We start from the raw sequence: 21,092 nt of genomic DNA on the forward strand, positions 1-21,092 counted from the left end.
AAAAATCAGGTTAATCAGATGATCGGAGGCTAGCCTCCCTTGGCGCCTTATTCCGCGCGATGAAAACGGCGTTTGTCAGCGCCAAATCGAGTGCACGGCCCGTTGGATTTTGACCGCTGGAGGAGGCTTGCCTCCCTTGCTACGTATGGCTTTTCTTATTTCGTAATGTATCGCGTTCTCGCACACGTTCTGTGTCGATGTGGATGAAGTCGGTTAGCTTTCTCTCTTTTCTTACAACTGTTTAAAAAAGGATGCGAGTCGCGGCGAATTAACAGTATGACGTATGGCTGGTTCGCGCTATATTGGTGTATTAGAAGTTATAGAGTCGGTATTTATTATTTGGAAAAAAACAAATTTATTTTTTTATTTTTGTTAAATATTTTTATTATTTCATTACAATTTGATGGGGAGGATGAGCCTCCCTTGCCTCCCCTGACGAGCCGCCACTGCAAAACAGCTTCAGTAATGTACGGCAAATCGATGACGTGCCGCGCCATCTTTCGATCGAGCGGACAACTTAAAACAATACGATACATTTGTTCGGTTCCCTTTCAATTCTAAAGTAGGGTTTTCTGTGCAGGGCTGGGATTCTAAAATCGCGACTCGATCTCGATACGATCACGACTTCGAATTCGATCGCGACTCAGTCGTGACGACAAGGGTGATTCTAAATTTCAATCGTCGGCTAAACTCGTTTTATTCGATTTGATTTAGGTTTCTTGGTATATATTTGTTATTTTCCCTAATATTTGACATATGGTCAATTGTCTTTTCTATTGATAAACAGTAAACACTAAGATTTTTCATTTATTTTGTTAATTTTTTTCGCCTTCGTGTTTTTTTATTTAAATATATGTCTATATTATTTCTTTAAAATAAAAAAATGTCGTTTAAAACTACCACTATCCATTGGAAAATAATAATTAAATTCATGAAAAATCACAAAAACTTGTTGTGTTCATCCTCTTTTGGTTTTAATATGGCAACATGGGTGCAATCAATAGGACCTATAACACCAGGGAAATTGGATCTCTCTATAAATGTTAATTTATTAATTTCTCTCATCTCTTATATTTGAAAAATTAATCGGTCAGCAAGGTGATGTCAATAATTTCAGTAATTTTATGGATTCAACGACTTGCAGTAGTTTTGCTAATTCCGAATTTGAAATCTTGTTCAATGCTTCTTTGGTAATAATCTGTGGCATAAAAACTTGACACTAAAACTGCCCATTCAATGATAACTCTACTTCCTCTGCCTCTATTATTAACAGAAGGTTGTGGAAAATAGGGTCGAATTAAATCTATTAGTTGTTGTGTTTAAGAAAGCTTCTTGATATACTGATGAAAACCTGGTATGACTTTTGGTAAACAATAAATGAAACAAATACGTTTAAAAAAGGATGCTGTCACATTATGCACGTATTAAAAAAGGAAGAAGCTATATCGTCTGGTGTATACGATATACCCAAGCGTGTCGTCGACAAATCGTTAAAAAATAGGCAATCCGCAAGACACTCACGACTGAAAATTTTATTTAGAATCAGTCATATCGAGTAATCGTGTCGAATCGTGATTTTAGAATCCCACTGCTGATGATGATTGCGAAGCGTCTACTTGAAATAAAAGGGACACGAAGCGCGGACTAATATTCTTGGAGCTAGGTGGTAAGCTGCTGCGTTCTATGATTTTAATTTTTTCATATTTCATAACCTAAGAAAATTAATTAGGACATTTAAAACCAAATAAATAATAAACAGAATAAAACAAGGTAGAAAACTCAAAACAGAACATTTGTTTTTGTCGGCAAAAGTAACATGAGTAATGAAAAGGGGAATAAACCTCTCGTTATAACGGGTGAAGCATCAGAAACAGAGAGCGAAGAAGAAATATCACCAGAGCTTCAGGTAAGCCATTATGAGCATTATACTTCTATTTATTTTTCTTACCAATTAACGTTGCTTTCTGCGTTAAGAAAATCGTGACCACATTTCTCTAATTCTTAAGAGTATTTAATTTCAATTTTGGTTAAATATTTATTCCTTATTAAATATTAAGGCATCCCATATAATATGAGAAACTGATATTTTGTTGTCCACTATCCAGTTTTTAACACTTTGATCTACAATGCTCTATTACTTACTATTAATCAAAGAGTAACAAGAAAATACTATATATCATATAACTAGATTTAGCTAATATTTAATTATAACTTACGAATAGTTGATAATATGTAGAATAGTTACATTAAATGCATAATTATAAATAAATTAAATTCACTCAAAAAAAAAATTATACCAGTGCCTAAAATTTAAAATACATTTAGTCATACCTATAATCTATAGTTAAAAGACAGAAATAAATCCTGAAATAAAATGAATACCTATTGGATTAAAAGGAAATAAAACCCAGCCAAAAATTAAAATGGGTATTTTACTCAGAGAGAAAACATAATTATTTATTTATTTATTTAATCAATACACAGGATCAACCCCATTACAACAAAATATATATATTTCTGAAAAATAAATAAAAGCTAAACTACCTAACCACTAATGACTAATTAACAATAATTATCAGACTTAATCTTACTACTACCTTAATTAAACTGTTTTACAAGTAGTAATAATAATCTCTCAAAATCTGAACAATTAACAATGCAAAATTAGCTAAGAAAAAACAAAATATATTATTATTAATGACAATGATCAAATATACTTCAAATTATTAATCATAAACCAAATTTATATCAAAAAAACAAAATCCTACAAACCCTTAATAAGACTCCTAAAATGCAATAGGGAAATTCCCAAAACTTCAATTCCAGTAGAGTTTACTAGCCTCAAGGTTCTTTCAACAGGCAAGTGTTGGTATGATGATGAGGCAAAAAAAACAATCGATTTACCCTCAGATTGCAGTGTGGATTTTTAAATTAAATTTTATTATGTAGTTCTGGACAAATTACAAGGCCATTCAAAAGTTTATAAATAAACATTAAATCATTCTCAGTGTGTCTCTTAAGTAACCTTTGCATATTCAGCAAGTTCATTGCTTCATCATAACAATGGTCATTAGGAACTGGAATGTGAAGTTTATAAAGGCAGAATCGTAGAAATTTATTTTGAACTCTCTTCAGTGTCAGACAATCATTCATGTAAAGATGAGACCAAATAATTGATCCATACTCCAACAAAGAGACAACAAGTGATATGTATGTATGAGATGTACAACCTTTTGCAAGTATTAACTGACAGGTCCTTACAATTGCTCAGGAAAAAACCAAGGACCTTAGATGCTTTCGTTATAATAGTATTCACATGGGTATTAAAATTCAATTGTTCATCAAAAAAGATACCAAGGTCCATTACTACTTGAGTGTACCTAAGATTAACATTATCGATAGTATAGGAGGAAATTACCTGTTTGTTTCTTTTGTAGAAACTGATGTAACTGCATTTACCCACATTCAAAGCCAAACTATTACCAACACAATCTATTCAGATCATCTTGCAAGAGACCCATGTCTTGTTCTGAACTGATCACCCTATAAAACTTTAAATCATCGGCAAATAACAAAAAATTACTATACTGACTGATAAGGTGATACTACACTGATAAGGTGTGACCTAGCATCACCAATTTGTACCTGCTGAAATCTGTCAGAAAGAAAACTTGCAAACCAGGCCACCAAACAATCTGAAAAGCCAAAAAGTCTCAATTTTTCTAGTAATAAGCTATGGTTGACACTGTCACATGCCTTGGAAAAGTCTGTATATATTACATCCACTTGTTCACCCCTGTCCAAAGCACTTAACAGAGCACCTTGATACAACAACAAGTTTGTAATAGCGGACTTGCCACAACTGAAGCCATGCTGTTCACTTAACAGAAGTTCTTTGCAATAAAAATTATAACTGTCCAGAAGTTTTGGAATGGCAGACTGTACACACACACTCCTGTAATTGATCATTTCATTAGCAGCACCACATTTAAATATCAGAGTAATAAAACTGAGTTTCCACTGGGATGGAAAAACATCAACCATTTAATTTTTTTTTAAAACTTAAGCTGTACAACTCCAATTTGCCATTGGTTTATGAAGTATTTAATATATTAGTTGTTCTGTGCTAAATATTTTCACAGACTGTAACAGATAGAACAAATTTTGACACTGTGAATTATTATTGTACGTCTAACAGCTCTGAAGGATCAATTCCTAACACTAATGATAATCCTTCCTCTTCTCTGATATTGCTAATGACCACTTCACTCACTCTAGTTTATTAAATCCATCTTTTCAAACAGCTCTATAGGATTAATCAGTGACAATCTTAATAATCCCATATCATCATCATCTGCCAGTCTCACATCTAACAGCTCCAGTAAACAAAGCCTACTTAACATCTGCTACCAAAATACAGGTGGAATATGATCTAAACTCATAAATTTTTTTTACACATCCATCAACCAATTACAACTACAACATTCTAGTATACTGTAATGTAGTGTATGTAACTATCCCTGTCTTGATCCATCTATTTTTTTTAACAAATAAATATCATCTGCCATTTGATTTCTATAACGAAAACAGATCAAGATAAATAGCAATTAGCCTGGATAGAGGTTTACTCTTTGTAGCAGTGAACTGAAAAATATCACTGTGATGTGAGATCTATGGACTTGATCAGCAAAGAATCCCACCTCTCAATATTAGTGTTTGCTTAGGAACCAACTCTTTGCCTAAACCTAATAATACTGAATCCCTTAAATCACCTACATATATTTTCAACTTCAAAAAAGCAAATTATCATGGTCTCTATAATGACTTGTATACTGATTGGTCTCTTTTTTAGTTCTACAGATATAGTCACCGCTAGTGATGCATTCTATAAATGTGCTTTTACAACAGTAAATAAATGGCTTGCCAAGTATACTCCAAAGCAAAAAAATGTTTATCCTACTTGATACAGTAATGAAATTATAAACAATATTTGTCTAAAAAATAAACTACATTGTAGATATAAAAGATCAAAAGATGAGACTGAGTCATACCAAGAGTTTTCTACATTAAGGACTAAATAAAGAATGATATAATAGCAGCACACAAGGAGATTATTAATCAAACTAAAGAGCACATTTGCAATGATCTGAACAAATAATATAAACCCTGATCCCAGAAGAATCCATTATACTATATATGGGTATAACAACACTATTAACTCCACAACAGAAATTGTAAAATCTGTTTTTGCAAATTTTTTTCAGCAGTCTGTTAATACAAAAAGTAACTCTGACACAAACAATCTCAAATTGATAAGCCAAGAACAATTTATCCTACTATTGATATCCAATCTTTTTCAGAAAATAAAGTTTTTTGCACTTCCTTTCACAAAATGTATAAAAAATTAAATAACAAATATGTGGTATACCTTCTTTTAAGAAATTGTGTATTGTTCTCTCAAAGCCACTTACTTTTCTTTTCAATCTCTGTCAATTCAACATACTCCTTTTATCTGGAAGCACTCAAGAAGTTTTATTTGAAAAAAATCTGACAAGATGGATGTTATCAATTATAGAGTGATAACAATCATTAACAACTTCGCTAAATGCTGGTATATTCTCGTTCATAATAGAATCATTCATCTAGTAAAAAAAAATTCCCGCATCAATATGACTTTTTCAAAGGATGTTCAACAACAACGAATCTAGTAATTACATCTCAACTGATCGCGGAAACTTTCTTCCCAACTAGACATAACATATACTGTACTATCTAAAGTGTTTGATAAATTAGCTAATGACATTTTGTTAGCTGAACTCGATCTCCATTGGCTTCTTTAATCTCAGGCTTTTTGTATGTGTAAATGATGTTTTTTTAAGTGACGATCAGGCATTCCACATGGGTCGGTCCTTGGTCCACTATTGTTCAACATTTTTATTGATGATGCATGTGGCAAACTTAACTCAATGGTATTATTGTATGCTGATGACCCCAAACTTCTCCTCCGCATAAACTTTTTTGACGACTGTCTTATCCTTAAAGATCTTGATGCAATATAATTTAAAAATTTACATCGATAAACATCAAGTACTTTCTTTCACATCAAAACTATTCTATTATCTATTAAACAATTCTTTTTAACTACTCTATCAATCACACAGTGCTATATAATTAGATCAGACTTTTTCCGTGACTTCGGCATCATCTTTGATTCCCAATTAACATTCACAAAGCATTGCGAAACAATAATTGCTCAAACAACTAAAACCCTCATTGCCAGTCCCAAGTTTTGAAAAATAAATATATAAAAACATTATTATTTTCATTTATTAGATCGAAATTAGAGTATGCTTCAGTTGCCTGGTCTCCGGAGTATAATATACATATTGAAAATCTTGAAATAATCCAAGGTTTTGTATTTCAACTCATGGTTTTTATCCAACCAGAGATTTCCAGAAGATGATTTGCTGAAAGAGTTGCAATCACTCTTAAGCAGGCGAAGCTATTTTTCGCAAAAGTGCTTGTTTAAGCTACTGAATAACCAAGTTGAGCCTAGTTTTCTGAATAATATAAAATCCTGGTTCCCCGCTTATCCTCTCGTCATAATTACACCATTGCTTTAAAAAGATCAAACACAAATAAATTATGTTCTTCGCTGTTTCATGTAATATGCATCTTTAACACCTTGATTTAGAAAATTAAAAAACATTTTAACACAATGTTACCTCTTTCTGCAGACAATTAGACAATTCCCATTTTTTCCTCGTGACCATTTTTGCGACCTGATATGTCATATATTATTGTAGGCTAATTATTTTTTTTAATAACTTTTATTATGGTTTGTACGTAATTTTAAGTCTACTTTTTTGGTGTTTTTTCAATTTTGATTGTTTGATTTTAATTTTATAGTAAGTAAGATATTTGCTGCTTTGTAATTGGGTTTTACGCAATTGTAAATCTTCTAATCAATAAATAATTAAATAAATAAATAAATACAAATCAACATTTCCGAAATATAAATAAGCCTTTATTACAAACCGGCAAGTGTGCCCAATAACAGTAGATTGATAATATATAAATAACAGTAATAATACGAAGGATAATTAAACCCATGGAAAAAGAACAAAATATTTAAGGTAATCAGCCTTACTCACTAATTTCAGTCCTTGCGTTCTCAGCAATATATTGGAGCAAGGCCTTGCCGAAAAGAAGGATTGATGGTCTCGCATTTATTCTAGATTACTTAAACCATTAAGTAACTCATATAAAAAAAATTGACAAAGTATTTCTTCTACATTGTAACAGATATAGAATGAAGTGGTCCAGTAGTTGGAGATGATCAAACCTCTTAATGGGGTAATTAGCATGGATTCAGTAATACTTGCTTGTGCTAAGGTTATGTCAATTATACCATACTGAATATGGTATTGTCAATAGAATACCTTCTTTAAAGCCCTTCTGCTTAAATGATACTGATGTTAGCAGCTCTAATCAAAACGAATTATTGACTATTAGTTATTAATAAGTATTACTAATAGTCATAATAATAATAATAATCAATATTATTATTATTATTTGATTATTATTATTATTCTGACTATTAGTAAAAAACGGTTTTCACAAATGTAGGATGTATCTTGTTTAATAAGTAATTTTTTTCTAATGCTTTTATTTGTTGAATTGTCTGTAAAAGTTGACCATAATTAATAAAATTTTTTAGATGCATTTAACTAATTCCATTCAGGGTGCTGTTATCTTAGGAGAGGATTCCGAATCTGATAACGGTAGGTCTTTACAACTAAAAGGTTTTACAGACAAAATTTTGACTGCCAAATAAATACAGTGCTTTTTGGCTTTTCTTTTAATAATCCTATAATTTTACGATTAATTTTACGATTTTTAGTATAAATAGTTGATTCATCAGGTTTACCGTTCAATATAAGTCCAGAATTGCTTAAATTGGCCGACGTTTGGTAAAATATATTGGCTTCTTTAGAGCAAATTTAGGATTCGGGACTTGGTTATTAAATTAATAAAAAGATGGACAAACGTTTAAGTATGTCCTGTACATCTAATATGACAAATAAAATACAGTTTTTATTATTTAACACTATTTCGACCTTTTAAAATTTAACATGTGTATTATCATTTTAAGACATATACAGGGTGTCCCAGCGAAAACGAAACAGGTATTTTTGGTATGAAAAAAAAAAAATTTTACAAAAATCTCGAACACGTCGATTTTATTTTCGAGGGGGACAACTTTTCCTTACCAAAGCACCCTCATACCAGTAACCCTCTTCGAGGGGGGTGGGAACACCCCTAAAATCTTAAATAGAAAGAGGGGTCGTGTGATACCTTATTTTAAAGGTCTTTTAATTCTGAATATAACTGCCAAATTTGAAGTGGCTAAAATTTTTTATCCGGATATGACAGCTTGTCAAAATTGTAGAAACAGCGAAAATGAAAAAGGTATTTTGAACTCTGTTTTGGATAATATTTTTAAAAGAATAAGGAAGTCCTAATTTCAAAGGGGTCACTTATTGATTAAGAGGTCACCCTAATACCTGGAACCCTTTACGAGGGGATGAAAGCACCCCTTAAATCTTAAATAGAAAAAGGGGTCGTGTCATTCCTTATTTTGAAGGCTTTTTTACTCTGAATTTAAATGGTGACTTCTGAGTGACTGATGGATATCTTGTGGATATAAAAATAGCAAGAAATACAATCTTTACTGCCATTAAAAGTGGAGAGATAAGAAATACCTACCCTTTTCCTTTTGTGTCTTTTAAATAAAACAAGTTTATTTAAATTACGTCAATTTATTAAATGTTCAAATTGTGTCCCGCCTACTTCCATGCAGGAATACAGGTTTTGCTCAAAACGATGCCTGACGTTTTGTAGAACTTCAGGTGTTATCATCTGACACTCATTTATAATTCTCTGGCGTAAGTCTTCTAGGGTATCTGGTTGGGTAGCGTAAACTTTTGTTTTTAAATGCCCCCATAAAAAAAATCTAATGGGGTTAAATCGGGTGACCTAGCTGGCCATTCCATAAAAGGTCCTCTCCTTCCAATCCAACGATCAGGAAATATCTCATCAAGATATTGCCTCACACCAGCAGCTTAATGTGGAGGCGCTCCGTCTTGTTGGAAAACGACTTGATCATCATCAGAATGATTTCCGCCTTCCATTATTTCTACTATTCTTGGATATACGGCATTTTCCAAGAGATCTCGGTACATTTCTCCATTCAAATTTCCGGGCAGAAAAAACGGACCAACAATGGAGCCGCCCAAGATTCCCGCCCAAACATTTAACTTCTCAGGGAACTGGCTATGAACTTCACGAAACTGGCCCGGATTTGCATTTGACCAGTAGCGGCAGTTATGACGATTTACGTTGCCATTAAGAAAAAAAGTACATTCATCTGAAAAGCAAATGTTGTAAATAAGACGCGGATTAACAGTTATCATATCACTAAGCGATTCACAAAATTGCACTCGTCTGTCAAAATCGTCCTCATTCAGTTCTTGGACCAGATGAATTTTGTAAGCATGGAATTTATTATGCGATTATTATCCTATGAACACTACTTTTGCTTACTCCTGTACTCGTCGCCAATTTTCTGACACTTATTCCTGGCTCGGCATAAAGTTGACCTAGGACAGTTATTTGCATTGCTTCATTGACAACAACAGCATTTTGAACCTCACGCTTTTTATTTAAGACACTGCCAGATTCCCTAAATTTAGCAACTATTTCTAGAACGTATTTTCTGTTGACTCGTTTTTCTGGATGAAGGTCATTAAATTCTTGTACCGTTCTATTGGCACAATTGTTATGCCGAAAGAAAAACTCTATCATCTCAACCCTATCTGCAGTAGAATAAACCATTGCTAACAGTGTTTCAACACGTAAAAGACTGGGTAATAATTTAAAACTATTTAAATAAATGCTGCTTTATGAAAAAAGTACCAATGATATTTAGCAAGCTAAATAAATTCTTCAGATACTTGTGTTTGCATTTTATTTGGTATTTTGTTTTTATTTATGATATGCTGATAAGGTGTAATAATAATAATATTAACAATACTAATAAATTTTTAATCATGTTTTAATGATAAAAAAAATTGTAAGAAAGGGTTTCAGGCATAAAGGTTTATTTAAAGCATTTTTTCCAGAATTTTATTTGGCTTTCATATCCAGAAGAAATCCATCAGTCACTCAGAAGTCACCATTTAAATTTAAAGTGAAAACGCTTTCAACATAAGGTATAACACGATCCCTCTTTCTGTTTAAGATTTAAGGGGTGTTTTCAACCCCTCGTAAAGGATTCCAGGTATTAGGTGGCCTCTTAATTAATAAGTGACCCCTTCGAAAATAGGATTTCCTTGTTCTTTTAAAAATATTATCCAAAAAAGAGTCCATAATACCTTTTTCATTTTCGCTGTTTCCGCAATTTTGACAAGCTGTATTATCCAGAGAAATAATTTTAGCCACTTCAAATTTGGCAGTTATATTCAGAATTAAAAGACCTTTAAAATAAGGTATCATACGACCCCTCTTTCCATTTAGGATTTTAGGGGTGATTCCACCCCCTCGAAGGGGGTTGCTGGTATGAGGGTGCCTTGGTAAGAAAAAGTTGTCCCCCTCAAAAATAAAATCGACGTGTCCGAGATTTTTGAAAAAAAAAATTTTTTTCATACCGAAAATAGCTCTGTTTCGTTTTCGCTGGGACACCCTGTATATCATAGACACATTGATTCCTAAGCCTAACGAATCAACTACTTAGATTAAAATAACTTTATGATAGCACATTCAAGAGCTCAATCAAAAATGTAGGTTTTTCATATATTTTACAGAAAATGAAGGTAGTATTGCCAGTGCTGTATCTGCTTTACAGCTTTTGGAAGAAATAAGTGATAACGAAATTGTCGATCACGATTCATTGCTACAGCAAAAACTATGTAAGTATAATAACAAAGACCCCTTACATCAAACGAAAGTTTTTTTTGTCTTAATAACCATATTTTTTTTTATAGGTGAATCAAATGTCTCCCTCTACACAAATATTGAGTCTTTTATTCAGTCCACCGTGGATGAAGCTGGAAAAAACCTAAATGCTATAGAGCACCAACTTTTAAAATCTCAAATCACATTACAAGGCGCAGTTTCTTCATTGAAAACCCTCAGCGTAAACTCCTTAACATTAAAAAATAAGTTGCATTCTTTGTTAACGTCAAAGTTTCTTCCGAACATCAGCAATTCTAAAAAACTTGACGGAGGTTTGTAGTAAGTATATATTTGACAAAATACTCTTGTATTTGTGACATGGATGTATATGTAAATAAGAATTGTTTCTTAAGTTTTATCCAAATAATGTAAAAAGTATTTTATTTTTTAATAGATAATTTAGATTATTTACAAAAAATAATTCCAAAGTACATTTAAATTAGAGATCTTGCATTTACTCTTGATTACAGTTAATTCAACTTGGAAGTAGGTCAACTGGGAATTAAAAGTTTGAAGGGTTTACAACTTAAAAAAGATTGAAGGTGCTTTGTGTGACACAGCCATCAATCTGCTGTTAAAAGTGATATTACAGTGAAACTTGTACTTATAGACTTCCTTACTCATAAATACTCGAAATATAACAAAAAATAACAAATGAGGCGGCTAGAATAAAAGTCTATTGGTGTTTAAAAAGTCAGCAAAAAGGTAGAAAACTCTTTTATGTTGGTCTGTTACTATGGCAGTTATTTTTTGGGTTTAGTTTGTTTTTTCAAAATGTATAATATATTTTTTAAAATTTTGTAAAATGTACTTATACCCATTTTATTCTAAACGTTTTTGGATACAAAATTATACTACTAAAAGTGATTTAGAATGCTCTTTATTCAACTTAAACATCAAAAATCTCTTAAAACAAACACGTAAATGAAACACTATTCATTATCTGAATATAATCTTCGGTATCTTCTTCATCGTCATCTGCCATACTTGTCTCTGGTAACTGTTCTTCTGGCTTTTCCGCTAATGTCTTCTTTTTTTCTATTGGAATAGTCGCCTTACTACCAGAACTTTTCTGTTTTTTACTTTTTCCTTTGCCCTTTCCTTCATATTCAATATTATTATAGAATTCGTGATATATTGGAGGAATAAACTCCAATAAGGATTGTAAGTTCTTCCACTTAGCTTCTTTTATTTTTATAGCCCTTTTGTTTAGCAAAGAAAATGCATTTTTAAAGTTTAAATTTGGCCTACCTGTTGTTTTGCAAGGACAGAGATATGTATAAAATAGCACCATTGGATCCAATAATGATTTGTGTTTAAAAGAAAATGTCTCTGCCTCTTTTGAATAAAAGAAGTACTGAATTTCCCTCCATCTGATTACATGATTATCAATATCTTTTTTAGGGTCACTTATAATTTGGTTTAATTGAGCAAAACTATAAAAGTTTTCCTTTTTCATCTCATGAACTGTAAATTTTTTAGAGGATTGTTGTATGACGTCATCCAGTGTTCTGGTATAAAAATTTGCGTTATTTTACGTTTAACCTTTTCAATAATACCAAAATCCTGGTCACACTCCATAAACGTATGTTCGGGCTCCAAAAATTTGTGATGAATCTCTTGAATTTTAGTAGATTTTACCAGGAACATAAATAATTTTGCTATTTTTTTATTTTATCCACCACAGGAATCACTATAAGCTATTATTTTAGTGATAGTTGGAGGTAGAACTTCATTGATAAAATGAATCAAACATGAATCAATTTCTTGTGATCCTCTCGATGCAACTGTCTCGTTCCAAACATACATATGCGATTTTCCAGTTACCAGGTTATGTACACAGAAGTTATAAGTCCAGAGTTGCCTAAGATGAAAAACTTTTGAGGTGGTTATAAGTGGAGTGGGTAGGGCTTGCTGGAGATCAAAGCACACCACATATGTGTCAGCAGAATCTTTATTTTCCAGAATATCTGACTTTTTCACAGCCAATGCCTTCTCAGCTTTTCTATGATGAAGGTCCTGTTGTACTTTTACCTTCTTGATTTTAATTTTGTCTTTAGAATGTTTAATAATATTTGCATAGCTATCACACCTACTGCACGTGTCGGAATTAGGGCGGTGAAATCTGAAATTAAATTCTGTATTAAATATGTATCTGTAATAAGATTCTTTTACAGGAGTAGCATTGCTCTCTATGCAATACTCTTTATACAAACTATACATTTTTTTTAAATTCAGGTCTGATGCCAGACTTAGGAAACATTTGGATATGTTCCATTGGGTCATTCTCATTTAAAGTCGTCAAACCAATAGTGAAAATCGTTCATTACAAAATATTTAATATTATGCAAAAAAACAAACAAATCATTTTCTAATCATGTTTTATAACACAATTTGGCAAAAGCAGTGCAAATTTTTTTTTATTTTACCCATTTTTGAGTGATTCTGCTTACTGAACTTTGTCAGGTTCATCACTATTTCTTAAAAGTCAGAAAATTAGCCTTAGACCCAGGTTAAGAATTCTTTTTAAAACATTAATTATTGCAAGAAGCCGATGGGTAATTTATTTTTTTTTAGTTTCTATTTTTCTATAAAAAGCAATACCATATTTTATGTGTTTTTCTAAATAGTGACGAACCTGACACTGATGTAACAAACCTGACAATGATGCTAAAAATTGATAGAAAACAAACACATTTAAATAATAATTGTTTTTTTTTATTAAATGGCTCCAATTACAAAAACGTTTAACCAAAAATGTAAATTCTAAATTTAACCAAACATAATAAAATAAACTCTAAATTTTAAGTAACTCATAACAAATAATAAAATACTTAGGTTAAATTAGTTGATGCTTTCCCATTTTCAAGCCAAAACGGCGTTTTAAACTGTAAAATTCGTTTAGTTGCATCAATACAACCCACTATATCTTCAAATTTATACCAGATCTTGTCTTCCTTGATTGGCCAAATGTATTTATTGACTCCTACAGAATGCAGAACTTTAACTTCACAGGATTCATCGTTATTTGTATCAGTAACAACGCCCGGATATATCACATTGTTATATTTAACAAGCAGCCATTGATCAATTTTTACATTTTCAAAGGTCACAGGTAAAAATTGTTGTTGTTGAAGCTGTTGTTGAGGAGTGGTATCTTCTGGGTTATCGTCTGAATCTACAGTTTCACAGTCTTGATAATACATCCGTTGCAATGAATGACAATCACATGTTGTAGGCAATTTCTTGCAAAAACACGATAATTCGCGTCCATATAAATCGGACTCAGAATCTTTCAAAATAATTTGACCTACTTTCATAATGCCTTTAGTCATTTTGTAACGATTATTTATTTCTTTTTTGGAATCAAAGTTAATGACATCTTCTAAATCGATCCAATAAAGTTTCACATTTACTTTTCCTTGAAGAATCCTAAATAACGCTTCTGCATCTGGAATGTCATTCCCTTTACAGACAAGTCCATCAGCTACTCTTTTGACTGCAGCTCCAACACCATCCGGAGCACCCTTACCATGCGAAGCCTCTGAAAAGTTCCATGAAGCATTTGAAAATCCATAATCTCTAAAATATGTATTCAAATAAAAAAAATTGTCCTTGTTGCGGTATTGTGATGTTGGGCCATCACTAAAGAAGTTAACAGTTTGCACACCATTTTGTTTTAGTTCTTCTAAAACAGGACGTAAGTGGGCCCAAATAGCAGGAGGGTCATGCCGAGTACAGGAAGAAATGGTACATATACTTTCAGGAGGTTTATTGTCATAGTAAACTACAACGGTATGGAGACTGGCCTGGTTGTGTGAGGAACCGAAATGCATTGCCTGTATTTCTGAACTCATTTTGCATGAGTAATTTTCAGAAAAATCTATATGTACAGCAGCCTCTTCATAAGTTAGATCAGAAATACATTTTTGCCTTTGACTGGCTTCATGATTTTTTTTAAAGACATGCCAACAGAACATTGTTTTTAGTTCTGCATTAAAATTTGTGCATAGGTTCTTTAGCATTCCAGATTCACGGATAAGCTTTGTTTTATTAACAAAAAATGTTTTGCCTGATTTGCTCCTTTCCTCTTTTTCAAGTTTCCAAAAGTTCCAATTAACTAATTTATTTGGATCTTTAATATCCGCGAGGATTATAGCGGCCTGATCTTGGCATTTTGGGCAGATATTTTTCATGCAATCTTTTGATTTTACATCACACGTAACCAGCTTACATACGTTTTCGATGTTGCGTTCTGTGCATATTTTTTATTTTACTAAAGTATCCAGTTTATGCTGTATATTGGAATGTTTTTTGCACAAGCAAGAATCTCTATCGGAAAGTTTTGGTTTCACAACCCAACAAGGTCTATGCTTGCAAAATGTCGCAAAACTAATTTTACTACAAGGAAACTCTTTGCAAAACTTTTCATAAAGATTTTTAAGGGTTTCCTTTAGCAATCTTTTCTGATATTTGATCTTGCCTCGTGTTACTGTTTGTTTTTTTCTCGGTGTTAACGTAGTTATGTCATCTCTATTAAAAAAGTCTCGTATTTTTTTATGAAGTGGATGTAAAGTAAGTCGACATCTTCCTTTCCCTTTTGACATTGTAGTTGAAGAATGACATTGGAGTACCTTTTTAGTTCTTGTTAAAAATTTATATTTTTTGACAATGGTTCCACTAGTGGCTCTAGAAATAATTTGCTTTTCTTTTTCGTTGTTTGTTTTTGAGTAATTGTCTTTTATTTGTGCAACTAGTGCATTATGAAAAACTAGAGTTTTTTTTACAGTTTCAGGAACATTATATCCTTTGGTATCTTGGATGGCTTTACTGTAAGGACTAGCTGTTTCACTTTTCTGACTCCCTGCCACAACATTCTTTTTCTGGTATCGCTGGCAACGTTTCTTATACTTCCGTAAAGACTGCTTTGTTTTTTCCAAGTCTTTTTCCAAACGCTTGATTTTCCTGTATGCAGCAGTTCTGTCCTTGCGAAGTCTCTTGCTTCCGGAAGACCTGTTAGCCTCTAAGTAAGATTGATTTCTTGGAGGTTCATTTACTATTCCAACATCTTCCATAGGAATATGATCGGGCAGGGGTATCGGACTTCCCGGTGGAGTATTTTGCTGAAGAAATTGGTCCTGTTCACGTTCATGTTTTTTTATCTGCCGACTTTTCTGTTGGTACAATCTCCATTTTTTTCTTTGGTAACGCTGCTCCCTATCGGAAAGTTCTTCTATAGACTTTTTGGACTTCTTTGCCCTCTTTCGGCTTTTTTCCAAATATTCTTGTCTTTTTTCGGGGTTTTCTTTCAGTTTTTCTCTATAACGCCTTGCACGTTCAGCCGGTGTTAACGGCATTGCTGAAAATAATGTCTACTTTACTACTTTTAACGTCAGGTTCGTCACGAACTTGTCAGCTGCGTTACGAAAGAATAGTAACGCAGCTGACCGTGACGAACCTGACATTTTATTAAAAATAAGACTATTTGACTATGACCGGCGACCGGTATTTTATTGTAAACATAACCTAACTTTTAGTTTGCTTTGGTTAACAAAATACAATAATTAGTTTTAAGAAAATATAAAGAAATTTAAAGTTATTTGCGTGACGTAACTGACAAGCAATAAACATACTCACCTTAAAGTCACAAAAAAACACTTTTTTAAACACAGTATTTAACTGAAAAAACACTTTCTTTACACTGCGTAGCGACACTATGGTTTCATTTAGCAAGCAGGTGGTTAACTGGAAATAGTAAATTGGTCCATATAAGAATTTTACGCTTTCTTAATAGTAGTGACGAACCTGACATATTTTTTAGAGACAATACTTTGAAAGAATTTAATAAATACGAAAAGCAAAGACGTGTTTCCTATCTATAGGCGAAAAGTTAAAAATTAAATCAATATTTTTTAGTTATCTAAGTAAAGCCTAAGTAAAAAACAATTCCTTAACGAAAAATCATGATAGTATGAAAGCAACTAAGAAAGAGACCGTGACGAACCTTGACATTTTGTGACTTTAAAATGAAATAAAATTACATTGATAAAATCAAGATATATTATTTCCTAAACATGTGATTAATCCGTGTTTAGTTTTTATTTTAAAACATCTAATCGACACTAACAAACAAAACCTGAAGAAAAAAGTCTTGAAGACATCAAATATCAAAGTTAAATGAGAATGACCCCATTACTAATTTTCGACGTGCAGGTTCCATTTTTCTGCCAGGACCTATACCGCTCTTGTCCTTGGCGCATATGCGATTTATATCCGTTATTGCACAAACCGTTGTAAACCTTTTGTTACTTATGTCAAGGGTTTTGAGAAAAAATATCTTACACACTCGCTTATGTCGAAGGTATATTTCAGTACTAAACTGCTTGTTAGTAGCGGCGTTGTTTCGTTATCTTTGAATGTCTTTTTTCCTTATGCATGAAGAAATAAAACCATTTTGTAGATTGTAATCGGCCAATACATAAAACTGTTGAAATATTTCTTGTCTGTCATCTTCAGAAATATTTGTGCTACACTTGTATCTGCAAGTGTGTTCATAGGGCTTAACACTACGTTGGATATGTGGCTTATTTTTATGACCAATATACGCTTTTCCTGAATTTCTAAGCGTTTTTTTTTACCTTAATATTCCAGGCACTTTCATTCCGCTTCTTTTTTCTACTTAATTTCTTTCTTTGAAGAGCGTCACTGGGTCCAGCTACATCTTTATTGGAGGCGTCACTATCTAAATCAAAAAACACTGCACTGTTATCTGAAAATAAAAATTTTTATTAATATATTTTGTTACAATTATTTTATAATTATTTTATTACACATTAATAAATTTAAAAACATATATGAGCAAAAATTAAGTACCTATTTTAAGCAAAATAGTTTATTTACCTGTTACTTGAGTGTATCTTTCTGGTAAATCAACATCATCATTGGAAGTATCACTTTCAGGTATGTAATCGCTGTCTTCATCGGTGGCAAATGGATCGGAAAGTTCGTCTAAAAAATTAACCAAAATACGTTATGTTATATATACATAAACTATAAAAGCCACAGGTCTGCGAAAAAGCAGTTATTTTAAAGTATTACCGGTTAAAAAAAAACCTAACCTAAAAGTTTGTTTCCCTTGTGAAATTTCGTTTTCCATGCTTTTTTAATGTAATTTAGAAAGGCAGCACTTGATCCTCATGAACTCACAATTTTTTGTACATAAAATATAACAACACCAGGTAGAAACCATAAAAAACACAAAGTTATTATTTCACCTGAGTGGTTTAAGTTGGAATAAAATGGGTACAAATGTACTTGCACCCCTTTTATTTTGAACCAAGTTCCGCTTTTAGATACATAGTATTTCTACTCACTAATAGATGGCGGCACAAGTTTGAAAATCACTTGTATCTCTTTTGTACCAAAAAAATGTGAACTTAAGGTAGTAATCTAAGTACTTATCTCAGATTTCGTTAAAATTGTACTTATACCCCTTTTATTCTAAACGCCTCAAATGTCTGTCGTCGTCATATCACACACATTTTTCTATATGTAATGTGACATTGATGTCTATAGACGTCCCGTGTCTTAGACGTCCATGTCGTATAGTTACCCTAGATCGTTGCGAGTTTATTCTACCCTGGTAAATGTATGCATTTAGAATATAGCCGGCATATGTCGTGAGAACTCATAGAACTTGATCCCGTACTTAGTATCTTATCATATTTTATGAAAAAAAAGGCTTCATATTTTATTAAATAGGAATAGTATTGTTTTGTGCCTCAAAATATGTTGTCAAATTTTTATGATATTATAAAGTGTGTTTCTTTTGCCATTCCTACATAAGCATTTGGCATCATTGCATCAGAGATGTTGCAAGCAAAAAAACTGCCCATAGTTCCACGGTAATGCTCATTCTAGCCTTTCAATGTTCTAAGATCTCGTACTTTGATTTTTAAAGTACGAGATCTCTTCGACCTGATCAGTAATTTTTCTCTTGGCGCAGGTTTTGGATTTCAGGCTTTCCTTTCTCAATTTTTCTTCAGTCAGTGCTTCCAATTTATTCTTGTTGGGCGTACTGGACAGAATTGTAGACTTTTTACCTTGACGCCTCCTTTTCTGTTCTTCCATTCTTTTCGGAAACGGAATAATTTGTTCGGGTGTCACCGATGGAATTTTGTTAGAAACTTGTGTTGATGTAGAAGGCTTTTCTGGTGTCAAAAGATTTATTGTATTGGAAGTGGATGGTAGTATTATTGCTTGGTTTCCAGAATTCTTTTATGTGCCGCTTGTGCTACTACTATCATCCGAGTCTGCTACAGAGTCCAAGTCATTTTTCTCTTTCTCTGGTTCTTTATCTGTGACTTTGGAAGAAAGAAAATCATCTTAGGTTCCTGTTTATTGGATATATTCCACACACTTCAAAACCGGTAACACCTCTGTCCATAGTCGAACAACGTTCGTATGCCTTGCCAAGTATCTTAGAAATTTGAAAGTGAGTAATTTGCCTTCCTGGATTGTTCGTTAACCATTGGTCTGCATGGAACGTTTTAAGGGCCTTAAAGTAGCATCTGTCTAATGGCTGAATTCTGTGACTACTGTGTGGTAGTATCGTTAACAAATGTTTGTAATTTTCTCTACAGTAGTTCACGGTTTCTAAACTTTCATGGGAGGAGTGATTATCCATAATCAGCAGTACAGGACGTTCTTTATCTGGCCTTACTTTAGATTTAAAATGCTTAGGCCACTGTATGAACAAAGTACTGTTTATGTATCCCGAATCGGAACGCATTGCAATGGATTCTCGTGGAGCACCATCCATAAGCTCATTTTTTAGTCTTTTGCGGGGACAAACTATGGCGGGAGGCACAAAGCTTCCCGCAACATTCATGCAACAAACTATAGTAACAGTTTCCCCTCGTTCAGCAGATGAAATATTTCCCTTAGCAGTTAAAATTTTTGGTATTTTATTGATATACCGCTTTCATCCATATTAAATACAGCGCTAGGAGGAAACTTAAACTCGTTATAAACTTTTGTCAGATTTTCAAAAAATACATTTAGGGTCACTAGACCAGTAAATGAACAAATAAGAAAAGTTTTGACTTAGATGACCTGTAAATCAGTTATACATTTACTTAAGTACTATAACATTTTTAAAGACAAAAGTCTCGACAATTTTCTCTTATTATGAACAACAAGAGATACGTTACCCTTTATATTTTTTTTTAATTTTGCCGATTTTTATAACAAATGCCCAAAATCCCAGTAAATGAACTCATCCTCCAATTTAATAGGGTTTTTTTAATTATCAAATATTTAAATAATATATACTGCCCTTGGATGATATTGGCTCTGAATTTTTTTCTAAAACAAATTTTCTCTTATACCAAATTTGGTCCACATTTTTGGGCCATCTCCAAAAATTTGGTTTTATCTTTTCCATAACGCTGATCTCATATTCTTGGGCACCCTGATCTATATTTTTTATTAAACCTGGATACCTCTTCGTTTGGTAACTTATAACCACTAAGTCTCCAATATTAAAAGCTGCAAATGCAAATGTGAATACATTATATGATTAAAATATATTTTTCATGTATCTATATCATATAAGACAGACACATTATTTATTTACTTACTTTTACTGCTTGTTTTGTCAGGCTTCTTCGTTTCCACGTCTATTTCTTTTTTAACAACTAAAAGCACATAAATATCAACATTATAATTTCTTTTATCCATTTTTTATAATTACTAAACTCACCTTTATTTTCTCGAACTCCATCAATAAACTTTTCTGATTCCTTCTTTAACAGCCAATTTTAACTTCTTGTTCTGTTTTCCGGCTAACTTTTTATTTTCATCATCAACATCCTGGATCTTGGTCGCTTCCACATCATTTTGTTTTTCTTTAACTAAAAGCATAATACATTAAATTTCATTTTATTCTAAATTCTTATGAGGTATAGTTAAAATTACCTTGATTTTCTCGAACTCCGGTTATCAACTGTTTTGAATCTTCTGTTTTTTCTGGTCCCCCTTCTTTAACAACCCTTTTAAGCTTCTTAGCTAATTTG

The 21,092-nt window shown here is 32.4% G+C and overlaps 2 protein-coding genes across 5 annotated transcripts in view; one reads left to right on the plus strand and one right to left on the minus strand.

Annotated features, from left to right (window-relative positions):
- LOC126735585 (programmed cell death protein 6-like) overlaps window positions 1–21,092 on the minus strand; it is an 84,408-nt gene that overhangs the window by 40,697 nt on the left and 22,619 nt on the right. The window lies entirely within an intron of this gene.
- The window catches only part of LOC126735586 (uncharacterized), a 53,093-nt gene continuing 33,572 nt past the window's right edge, over window positions 1,572–21,092 (plus strand). For 2 of the 4 annotated variants that reach the window (XM_050439622.1, XM_050439621.1), the window contains exons 1-5: window positions 1,572–1,666; window positions 1,730–1,906; window positions 7,721–7,784; window positions 10,866–10,970; window positions 11,046–11,295. In XM_050439622.1, the coding sequence (XP_050295579.1) occupies window positions 1,817–1,906; window positions 7,721–7,784; window positions 10,866–10,970; window positions 11,046–11,295 (509 nt within the window). In that variant the 5' untranslated portion in view covers window positions 1,572–1,666; window positions 1,730–1,816. Of the gene's footprint in view, window positions 1,667–1,729; window positions 1,907–7,720; window positions 7,785–10,865; window positions 10,971–11,045; window positions 11,296–11,486; window positions 17,645–17,667; window positions 17,684–21,092 lie in introns of those variants that run through there. The other 2 variants (XM_050439619.1, XM_050439620.1) reach the window with 2 other exon arrangements.

The sequence above is a fragment of the Anthonomus grandis genome, chromosome 4, assembly GCF_022605725.1.
Source record: "Anthonomus grandis grandis chromosome 4, icAntGran1.3, whole genome shotgun sequence".
NCBI classification, from domain to species: Eukaryota; Metazoa; Arthropoda; class Insecta; order Coleoptera; family Curculionidae; genus Anthonomus; species Anthonomus grandis.